We start from the raw sequence: 12,161 nt of genomic DNA on the forward strand, positions 1-12,161 counted from the left end.
AATCTGTTTCGTTTCACACCCAAGTGGAAGTTTTAAGAATTTGCTATTATAAAACCAAAGCTTTTGACACACAGGCAGTTAACACTGAAGAGCTTCAACTTTTAATATTTTTTAATCTCATTTTATCTCTAAGACTGTACGTCCATTTTAGTCATAACAGTACCCTGACAATGGTACCCTGACGTTTTATGCTTGGTCTCCTGCTTCCTTATTTTATTTTATTTTTTTAGATGAAGGTACATTTAATATTTGCTGACTTTATTTCAGTATATTAAATTTCCTATTTATATAGAACCTTCACATCCATTTCCAGCAGCATCATTGGAACAGTATCTTGTCACCTGCACTGATAAGAATGTGAGACAAGGTTCAAGTGACTCATCTTTCAGAAGCTATTTGAGATATCACAAGGATAGGGTAGGGAAAAAAGGATAAGGAGAAAACATTATCTTCTCACTCAACTTTCTGTATGCACAGCCAGCTGATGACTAGATTGTGGTTTTGATACTTGGAGATGTCATAGCTCAGTTTGCTTGGATTCCTCGACAAGAATTTGGTTTTGCGTTGTCATAGCAGGAAGGTAATCATTGACTGGGTCTTGAATGCTCGTAAGAATCTGACCTACCCCTTGGCTGATTCTCTGCCCATAAGAGCCACTGCTGTTTTTGGCTGAGATTGTCTGGCCTCTGTAGACTTGAGCCTGATGCTCACATATTCCAAACTTGCTTAGCAGGATAAACACATCTCTTTGGAAAGCTTTGGTGAAAATAGCATATAGAAATGGGTTGGCACAAGAGTTGAGTGGGTAGAAGAGTACCAGCAAAATCTTTGAATTAGTGACAGTTATCAATGGTTTGTTCATAATGGCAGATAAAGCATGGAAAGAGATGGGAGCCATGCACAGAAAGTCAGTGAAAATCAACACAGCCATCCTTTTGGCAATCTTGGTGTCTTTGTCCCCCGACTTGTACTGAGGGTTTCGCACAGTGATGTAGATTTTTATGTAGCAGGCACAAATGATGACAAAAGCGATGATGTTACATATTAAAACAAAGACAACGTAGGCTTCAGCCACTGGTGTTTCTGTGTCCATAGGCAAGCAGATGCTGACTTTGCTGTAGCTGCTGACTCCAACCAGTGGCATAAGGGCCAGAAGAAAGCACGAGAGCCAACCTCCCAGCATGATAACCAAAGCATGCCGGAGGCGAATCTTCCGATCTGGGCGCATGGCAAACGTGATGGCGTACCAGCGCTCCAGGGTGATCACAGTGAGTGTGTATATAGAAAGTTCACTAGCAAAGACTGTGAAAAAGCCTGCTGTGTTGCAGCCAGGCCCTGTCTGCCACTCTATAGCATGATTATAGTACTCTGACCTGGTGTAGAGATCCACTGAAGCAATCAGGAGAAGGTATAACCCCATGCAAAAATCAGCAAAGGCCAAGTTACACATAAGAAAGCGTGGTACAGTCAATTTGTAGTGGCTAGTCAGAAGGATGAAAAGGACAAAAATGTTACCTAGGATGGCCAGCAGGTTCACAAACCATACCACAATCCTCAGAAATTGATATCCCATTATGTCTTCACAGGGATTAAACTCATCAGGTTCTGGAGTGCATATTACATCCTCGTTGCTTCCACAGACAGGATAGTCATAATGGCTGTCAAAGGTCTGCATGTCATCCGTCTGAGGGTTCTTCAGCTCTTGGCCAAATCCAACATTTCCTTCCCCATGATCTTCGAAAAAAATGTAATATTGGGAATTTTCATGAAAATTTCTGAACTTGGTGTTTTTGTCATATGTAGTATCAGTGTGGTCTGTGTATTCTTCTGTATAATCTTTGTAAAGTGGACCTCTGAGAGTTTTGACTGATCTTCTCTTACGAAAGCTGTGACTGCTGGTCTGGTTACACATCAGATACTCCAGAATTCTGAAAGAGTACAGGGGAGAATTACCACTGGCATTTACAGTCTGAGGTAAACAAAGGGAATACTTCAAAAACAAATCACTGAATAAGAATGTAGCTATAAAAGTGTAATCAGATATATTTTTGTTAACATAAAGTGAACAATAAGCTTGAACGTTTCTAGGGTCAAACATCTCAGGAGACTTCATCATCACAATAGCTATTTTTTTTCAGTCTACATCTTTCCTTTCTCTATTACTGTCAGATATCCCCAGTAGTAAATTGGCCTGCCACCATCTATAATCCCTCTTCCTTCTTGGTAGTAGTTCACAAGATTGTTTATAACGCCTTAGATGATACACACAATGTTATTTTCCTTTTCATTTTTACTCACAAATCAGTTTCTATAAGAATTTTAATCACTTTCATTTCTGTTCTATGTATTTCCTCTACTTTACTTACAGCTACCTAGTACCATAGTAGTTGGGAATACAGTGCATCATGGTGTGATGCACCTGCATTTGTAGTCAAAATTAATTTGTATTTATTAGTAGAAAAAAGTTGCAATTCAGCATCATTTTTTGTTTAGAACTTGAAATCACTTAAATTTTAAGATTGCGTAAAATTCAGTCTGAGATATGTTCATGTTTGCTAATAGACATGCATGTCCTTAGTGTTTTTTTTATTAGGTTGTGCTGGGTTCCTTCTGCACATTATTCCTGTCCAAGTTTTGAATCTCTCTCCTGTCTTATTTGATTGTCCTAATTTTTCCCAGTCCAGTTTAACTGTGAATGTTATTGGTACATGAGTTTTTTCTTCAATAATTCATGCACTAATCGTAGCATATTTTCTAATATACTATACACTGCAATGGTAAATACTGCATTACTGAAGATTGAGGCTGTTTTCCTGAATCAAGGGCTGGCCTCAGTAAGAGTTCATGGCTCTAAACCTTATTAAATTTTGTAGAAAATTACACTGAATTTGAATTCTGAAGTAGAATGCTGCTAACCACAGCAAGCCACTCCCTCTTGTGTGCTCCCCTTCCCCCCATGCAGCAGATTAGTTGCTGTGTTGCAATAGGACATCTATAAATGTATTTTTTTCCCCTCTAGAAGCTATCAGCACCTTTTCTGATGGGAAGCTGGAAATCCTGCTAAAATTACTACTGCAGAATATCATACATCCTTGGTTTTTCAGTTAGAAAACATCTGAAACATGAGGTTATAAACCCTCAAAAAAGTTATTTTTCTAGTCCTTGCTGTAGCATATTCTGGTTGTTCTTTCTACCATTTTTTTTTTTTTTTCCTTCTGGGCTTAGCAAAAGGAAGAAAAAGGTCCTACACATTGTGTTATATCAAAAACTCTTTCTTCCCTCAACTGGAATTGTAACCTCTGTTTCAAAGAATGTCCTCTATACCTAGAAAAACGTTCATAAAAGTGTCAATATATGTAACTTTATATTAGTACTAAAACATTGTCTTCATTTAATTCCTTTAAAAACTCACCCACTGCTTTTTTTCATGTGCTTGAAAGCACAGCAGTGACTTGGATAGGACAGATCAGCTCGCATTAGTTGAAAAAAAATCTTTACAGCTGGTAACTTCTTTAAAGTCCATGTGTTTTTGGCCATTAGTTCTTTAAGGCTTTCCAGTCCTTTTGCTGGAAGATTAACAATCTCTGTTCTGGAGATATCCCTAGGAAAAGGAAGAAACAGACAAACTTCAGAAAATAAAATGACTGGCTCTGAAATTTCAGATTCTTACAGTGATTGATGAATTTCGTAGAATTCTACAGCAAATAATCAAATCCAGGGGAGGTTTTAGCAAGCTGCACGGGTATTTTCCACTTTTGAAGCACAAGAGCAGTTATAACATATTCTTTTGAACTACATGTAAATAAACCCTAACTTGACACCTGGGACTGTCTGAATCAATTCACAGGCTCAGATTCAACTAACAGTTTAGCATATAAATAACTTTATGTACAAGAACATGTCCATTTCCTTCATTAGGAATACTATGTATACCTTCCAGGCATGTACGTATACTGTCAGTATGTTTCAAAGATTTATTATATCACTTTGCTAGGTTCTGATGCCATTCAAATTCAAGTACAAAATTAATTCCTTCTATGATTTTCTCTGTGTTTTAAAGCTTATTTTTAATGTCTTGGAGAATAGACATGATGAAGAAATACTAGGACTTCTAAAATAACACCTTTAGAGCCAACCATGTAATGCATGTACAAAAAAAATACAACAGTTCTTCAATGAGACTGGATCTTCCACTGGAAGAGCTATTTTCTTTTGGGCTTACTCATTTTAACCTATTGGGATACTTCAAGAGAGAGCACTATAATTGCTAAAAGAACATTTTTCATAACCTGAAATTAAATTCCTCTACCTCAGTGTATCCTGAAACTCTCAGGAAATGTAGTATGTTTGATGCTTTCTCTTTCCTGAGTTCAGCTCAGCAGTTGCATTGCCCAGTTTGTGGATTTCCTTTAGAACTATAAGCTGCATGCCAGCTGATCCTGCTAGTGTTTTCCACTCACCTGTTTGCTTTGTCCCTAAACCTCTCTGTAAAGAAATAAACCAGTAAAAACGTTTCAAGTGTAGGAGGAACACTAAGCACTTGCATCATGAACACCCATGCTAATAAATAGTTCAGCTTTTTCTATGCATTGTTTTCCAAGAGTGCTGTTCTTGTCACTCTGTGTTTTACTCGCTCTGGCTGGTTTCTTGTGTCTAGAATAAAATTATTACTAATTTTATTCTTTAAATAAATTGCTTCTCAATCTCTTGGTTTTACTCTGCCTTATTTTTTCTTTTGTTTTGCTAGTGTTTGTTTATAATTAAGTTAGAAATTGCTTCCACTGTTTGAAGGAGGGCTTTTTACTTCTAATAGCTTCTTTGCTATCATACATATTAAAATATGTCACAAGGAGTTGATTTCAGTAACGTCAGCTTCTTTTTTTTTTCCCCTCAGATCTGTTTTGGTAGATTGTGTTTCTGCTAAGCCCTTGAGATGGGTCTTAGAACAGTTTGAATGCTGCCTACTGTCATTTTATCTTTGAATCCAGAGATCATCCAGTTTGACCTCTGTCCTCAAAGCAGGATCATCTAGAGCCAGTTGCTCAGAGCTAGGTCCTGTTGAGTTTTCAGTATCTCAAGAAATGTATACTCTACAACCTCTCTGGGTAGCTTGTTCCAGCTTTTGACTACCTGCATAGTAAGGACATTTTTGTTATGTTGAACTGGACTTTTCTGTATTTCAGTTTGTGCTTTTTTGCCTCTTGTCCTGTTACTGGGTACCACTGAGAAGAGGCCTGGATCCATTTTCCCAGCTCCCTCCCCATCTTTCAACTATTTATACACATTGCTAAGTTTTTCTTGAGTCTTCTCTTCTCCAGGCTAAGCATTCCCAGCTCTCTCGACACTTTCATGAATGACAGTTGCTCTAATCCCTTATTAACTCAGTTACCTTTACCTATTTATTTTTCACCAGTTTCCTCATTTTATGTAGACATCCTTCTGATGCAAAACATCTTGTTAATGCACATCTTGGACAAGACCTTACTAAGACGTAGCTGGCTGTTTGGCAATCCCTATCAAGTACTCATGGTGGTGGCAGCTACCTGCAGGAAGGGACCATGGCTAAATGTCATGTGATGGGAAATGTTAATGCTTTTTGGAAGGGAAGTGACACATCACAAACTCTTGGGAGTTCTTTGAAGGTATTCTCACACAAACATAGGGAGAAAGGTGATGCTCTTTGTACAATGAACTTTTTTTCTGAAAAGCCTTGTCAGTTAGATATCAATTGCAATTGAGGTAACTAAGATGTTATGTGACAAGAGGAATGGCTCTCATGGATTAATAAAAAATTAAAAATAGGGCAGGAGCTTGGTACCTAGCGAGAAGTATTCATACTAGGAGAAGAACAGAAAACGAACTGGTATCAGAATATACATGTCACCGCAGCAGAGGCACACAGAAGCTAGATTAGTGCTGATAATACTGAAATATTCATAAACAGTCTGAAAAGAGAATGAGTAGAAGCAATGAAGTTTGTTCCTGCCACAAAATTACACAGGGTGGTGAAAGCTAAAGCTGACCATGAAAAGGAGTAGAAGGATCCTGTAATACTAAGTGACTGAGCGGTAAAATAATAGATGTGATTCAATGCTGATGAACATAAGGTATGCTTAGGAAAAGCAATCTTAACAGTATGTAGATGACAATGAGGTTTAATTTACCTAGCACTCTGGAAACATCTTGGAGTCCTCACTGTAAATGTCATCTCAGTGCTATTCAGTAACATTGAAGGGAAATAGAATGCTAAGGATTTTTAGGAAAGAATGAGAAAATAGAACAGAGAAAAATCACTCTAAATCTAACATGACTACATCTCAAATACTTTATGCAATTCTATAAATACTGCATGTATTTTACAGTGTGCAAATAAAGTAGAAAAGCATAGAAAGGATGATCAGAAGTATCAAATACTTCCTATATGAAGTAATAAGGAGTAGGTAGAGAAGCTTGATAAAGAAGGCTCAGAAGTCTGGAAGTTTCCTGGGTCCCCAGTTTTGGAAGTCCCTGAACTACTGGTACTGTGTCTGCCACTGCGAGGTCTTATCGCCTGTCTGTACCACTGCTATTGCAAATAGAAAACCCTCTTGGGAGTCTGGTGATAATTTGTCCTCCTCTGGAAGGTAACGTTGCAGTTACCCTACCTAAGCCCGCACTTTGTTAGCAGAGCCTGTCAACTGGCCAGAGGAAAAAATGTGGGCTTGGTCGGGATTTTTTACTTTACCAATCCAGTATTGAAGATTATATGTTAAGATTCTCATACAGCTTCAAACAGCTCAGCAGCTGTCTTGAAACTAGAAAGCAGAGGATTGGAAAGGGTTTAAATAATAACTATTAATCTTCAGAGCAATGTGTATCCAAGAATTCAGAGTTATCAGGCAGATAATTGAATCTGTGTCTGTATTAATATAGAGGACAAGTTTTCTTAAGTGTTTTTCTTCTGTTTCACTGTATGATCAGCCCTTACTCTGGGCTGCTCAAAAAAAAGGGAAGTGACTGCAGTTACGACAGCCTCACTAATACGTATTTATATAGATAACTAAGACATTATTAAAACACAGCAAGTGTACAATGCACAGAGTATCCCGCTACTACTGCTAGGCTGTAGCTGGCTCAAAGACACACGAGAATATACAAGAGGTCTGATAGACTCAGCAAGAGCATCTGCCACAAAATTAAGTGACTATAGAAGAGGTTGGGCAAGAAAACTGAGACAATGAATGATAATGAGTCAGGAAGGAAATGGTCAAATTAGCAGAACAGGTGTGCAGCCTCCAGCTTAGCCCTGCGTAGTCGCAGGATAGTAAGGTAGCCAATAAGCCACCAATTCTTGAAATGTTGGGAAGGACAGTGGAAGCACAGGCCTGTCAGTCTGATGTCTGAACTGGGCTTTTTCTGAGAAGTTCAAGCAAAAAGTACAGTTAATGAAGATATGGGTTAATATGATATACCTGAGGGAAGTTAACATGTAAAGGGCTTTTGTAAAGTCCCACTTGAGAAATAAACCTGAGTGTTATGAGAAAAATTTGCTCTTGGAGCATCCTAGGACTTCTACAAGGCCTTTGACAAACCACCACCAAAGGCTAATATATATAATATCATGTACAATATTTTATATAATTATATAATTTTTAGAATGTAAACACATAATATATAATTATAATGTTATATATTATAATATTAACAAGCAAGCAGCATTATGTGAGACACTGAATGTTCAGGGTTATCTTGAAGTGCTGGAAAAATTTCCTGCAAGCCCAGGTCCAGACCAAACTCCAGCATTTAGCTGGGATATAGAGCTGCTCAGGTAACTGGTAGTGGTCGATCTTCAGTAGTACAGAGCTCTGCACTGTGGAGCGTAAAAGTAACCAAAGTGCATTCGCTCCCTTCTAAAACTATGGCTCGTTAGCTGTTTCTTTTTTCCTCATGGTTTCTCATAAATCTCAAGACATTTCTAGGAATGTCTCGACATTTCTAAGTAAGCTGTTGCTTAACTTACATGAAATTTGCACGTTAGATTGCAGAGACATGGGTGAGCTTCAGAGGAATATGGGAGTAAAACTTAGTTTATGACCTAGGAGATGTTTTCTGAATGAACTGTATGTATGATACAAGTATCAAATCTAGGCAGCTAAATATTTGTCTTATACTTTTTTCTGGATTATCATTGTTGGACTATTTCTTTATGAAGTTCAGAACTAGATGTAATGGGTAATAGCTTTTTTCAATAACCTCTTTCACAGCCAGAAATGTGGTTGTAGTATGAAATCAAATAATAAGAAGAATTTAAAAGGTTGAGAAAATGAGATTGAATGTGTAGTAGCACAATTAAGAATTTTTACCTAATTACACATAGATTTCTGAGTATTGCAGTACTATAATAGTTTAAAAAGCACAAGATATATAACAGGTGGGCTTAGACTCCTCATATTATTTCTGTTTACTGAAATAGTCTTTAAATTGACAAATTTGCAGTGTTTGATTAGCAGAATGTGGAGTGTTCCCGTTCCTTGGAGACTTGCTTGTGCTCAGTGGCAGGAAGAGTGGAACCTCCACAGGTAGGACTTTTTCCTAGACTGGGAAGTGATATTTTAAAGAGTGCTTCTGCTTTCTAAAGATGATCAATTGCCCACATGTATCCTGTACGACAATAATGTTTTGAATTTGGGCTGCATGTTTTGCGAAAGCCAATTGCACAATAAGTCTGATTATGTTTATATTTTTGTTGTATTCTACTGATTTTGTGTTCTAGGCAGCAGCTCTTCTTGATGTATTTTAGTAAATCAGGTCCATTGAATCTCTGAATACTAGCCAAGAATCCATTGTCAGGTGAAGAGCAATATAGTGTCATGCTGCTAAAATAGTTTTCCAAAGGTAGCAATCTGTGTATACATCTGAATGTACAGCAGTGACAGAGGAATCAGAATGACCGGCGTGTGTTCTGTCTTCAGTGATGCCACCCCCCACTTCCTCTGCTTTTGCAAACTGCAAATATGTGAAAAAAGTACCTAAATTTTTAATATCTACTTAAATATACCACCTAACTAGGTGGTCTGAGAGCATGCCTAAACTCATGTAACATACCTAGACAAGGGTAATTATTTTGTAGTTAAATATTTTCCATTGGCTTTCATTAAAGTTAAAATGGAAGAAAATTTCCCCATCAGGGTAGATCCAAGGTAATTATTTTGATCTCCAAGTTGCTGTTGCTGCTGAAATCCTGATCAGGAAAAAAAGCATTAAACAATAGATCTGTGGCACAGACATTTGTTCCATCAACCACAAATTCTCTCACTTCAGGAGTGTGTAAAAGGCAATCCAGAGATGATGAGTTCTGACAGCTTGGTAGGGAGGCAAGGCAGAAAGACAATCTCATTTTTGAGCTCGATAGATACTTCCACCCCCTCTCCTTTTAATTCTGCTACCATTGTAGGCAATGCCCTTCATTGCCCCAGGAAAAGGAATATTCATCTTCTGGCAATCATTTTCCATGGAGTTATTTTTCAAGAAGGAAGAGTATTTAAGTGGAACTTTTTTCTTGAGGAAGGTCCAATGTCCACAAATTCCTATGCCAGCTAATGAAGCTAACAACAGCGAGATGCCTGAACCAAAAATGACTTAATTTATTTATTAAAGTAAGCCAAGTCATTTACACTACCCAAGTGGCATATGGAACAGCCATATTGGTCAGACTTCTGAGGCTATTATGCAAGTTAACAAATCTCTCATCTCTCTATAATTAACTCACTAATGTTAGTCTTGATGGTGCAGCAGGGTTGTGTAATAAAGCACTGATTGCAAACACATTTCTGTCCCCCGTGGGAGATGTTACTGGCCCTCAATATGACACAATGATAAATCACAGTGTTTGACTCAGTTCTCATCCATTTTGACTTCAGCCTCCTTAAGGAAGCACATAAGTGGGAGTTTCAGATTTTTTTTTCCCCATTAAAGTAGTTTCTGAATATCAAATAAGGGATCTGTGGAGTGGAAGGATTCTGCTGTAAATTGGTTTTGGAAGATATCTGCTTAATAACAAACTCTTCTTGCGTCACACATGCAGAATAATTCCTAGCTGTTCACAGATAATAGGAGTCTCTAAAATTGCTACTACAATTCCATTAAAATTAAATTAAAAATTAATACTCTAAAGATCGTTAGCTTAGTACTAGCAAATCAAAAGAATGTGATGTGAAATACTCTTTTTTAATCACTGTTGATATACTGATGCTTACATGCTATTTTATACCTTCTGCCTTTGAGAACAATACCTCTCTGTAATCAGTGAGTGTAGTGATAGGACAAGGAGTAATGATTTTAAAGTAAAAGAGGGTAGATTTAGATTAGATATAAGGAAGAAATTCTTCACTCAGAGGGCAGTGAGGCCCTGGCACAGGTTGCCCAGAGAAGCTGTGGATGCCCCATCCCTGGAGGTGTTCAAGGCCAGGCTGGATGGGGCTTTGAGCAACTGGCCTACTGGGAGGTGTCCCTGCCCATGGGGTTGGTATTAGATGATCTTTAAGGTTTCTACCAACCCAAACTATTCTATGATTCTATAATATCACTGTAGTATCACATCCCTCTTTAATTATAAATACTACTGTAGCTATAGTCTACCATTCTAATGGGAGATGGATAATTGGCTGTTTAGATTGTAGATGTAAAACATGCCCTGAGATGAAGGGTCAGTGACAGCTATGCTAGCGCTATAATTACAGAAGATCAGAAAAATTTCAAGTCATTTCAGAATCTGTCTTGAAAAGAGAGGGTAAGGTGAGAAGGCAGTTTTCTACAGTTACATATGTATATTCTAGGAAGTGATCTCTAGCCCCTGACACAAGAGGTTTGTGTGGCTTAAATACATCAGCATACAGCATTATTATTAACCCACAACTCTTTGCAGCATGTCATCACTTGTACACCTCTCTGGCATAACAATGACAGTGGTGCTCTAAATGCCCACAGTAACTCCAGGAGTCAAAATCTGCTGCTGCAGGCTCTCACCTCCCTTTTTTTCTTTTGCCATTCCTAGGAGGAGCTTTTCAACCCTTTGTGCCACCTGTAGTCCCAGAGGGAAGATGTTCAGTGAGCTGTATGAGACCTCAAACATAGTAGGAGAGTGTGACTTGGTTTGAGACTGCACATTGCATGTGACAAAGTAGTATCATAATGAAAATATGGTGTCTAGGTAGCATCAGATGGAAAACTTATTTCTGGTCAGATACAAAACGAGAAAGGGATTTTTTTTGTTGCCATGTGCAATATTAAGAAAAAGGCCTCATCAACCGAATACTAATGAAAATAGTGGCTGACTCAGCACCAACACAGCCTCTGCCAGTTGTACTACCATGACTGCCTCAGTACAGAGGTGGGTTGCCTGAGCCTTCCTGGAAGGCAGAAGGCAGTCCAGCCAGCAGGGAAGCAGAGCAGCAATGGCCCTTTCTGGGACAAAACTACCACCCAGGTTCCCTGAGCAGGAAGTTTAACAGCCTCTCTGTAAGCTTTTCCAGTGTTCCCTCCTGATCTATTGCCTTCTGATTCCAGAAAACACTCTTTTGCTCTGCCTAAATGGGCAATTTTCCTGCTGATTGTGGACCATGATTTTAATTGTATTTTTTGTCCAGAATATATAACTTCTAGGAACCAGTTGGAAAACACTTCCTCCTCGTTGTCATCTCAGGATCTGGTCACTCCTGGCATAACTGAAATTTAGCCCTCAGGTGACTCAGTGACAGGATAAAAAAAGTAGGCATTTTAGTCTTTGACAGCATCTCGAGAGACAGTGCAGTGTGTTCCTGCCTTTACCTATTCTCATACACACCTGTATCCCAAGGACTTTGCAAGCTAAAATAAAGAAGGTTGGACTAGATTCCTCCCTTTGCAGGCTCCCTGGAGAGAAGCACTGGCTGAGATGTCCCACCAGTTGGCACCTTTGAGGTGAGAAGGTTGTGGCATAGTGTTACCCTGTTGACCTATGCAGTCTGCAATATTTTTTTGCAGAGGGAAGGGGAATGAAAGAAGTGAGAGGATGGGAGGAAGAGTTGGCCTGCGTGCCCTTATGAGCATGGCTGTAGGATTGGTGCTTCCTCTTTCAGATCTGGGGTTAGCTGGTGATGCATCATGTGCCACTGGGAAAGTGAGGAGAATTTAAGGAAGCAGAC

General features: G+C 38.6%; 1 protein-coding gene across 3 annotated transcripts in view; it reads right to left on the reverse strand.

The window, feature by feature from the left end:
• Nucleotides 1–517: 517 nt before the first annotated feature.
• Nucleotides 518–12,161, reverse strand: part of TSHR (thyroid stimulating hormone receptor) — a gene marked incomplete at its 3' end in the record, with an annotated part of 65,276 nt that continues 53,632 nt past the window's right edge. For all 3 annotated transcript variants that reach the window (XM_084287016.1, XM_084287015.1, XM_084287014.1), the window contains 2 exons: nt 3,413–3,601; nt 518–1,928 (listed from right to left, as the gene is read on the reverse strand). In XM_084287016.1, the coding sequence (XP_084143142.1) occupies nt 518–1,928; nt 3,413–3,601 (1,600 nt within the window). The remainder of the gene's footprint in view (nt 1,929–3,412; nt 3,602–12,161) is intronic.

Source organism: Netta rufina, assembly GCF_964035555.1.
Source record: "Netta rufina genome assembly, chromosome: 5".
NCBI lineage: Eukaryota > Metazoa > Chordata > Aves > Anseriformes > Anatidae > Netta > Netta rufina.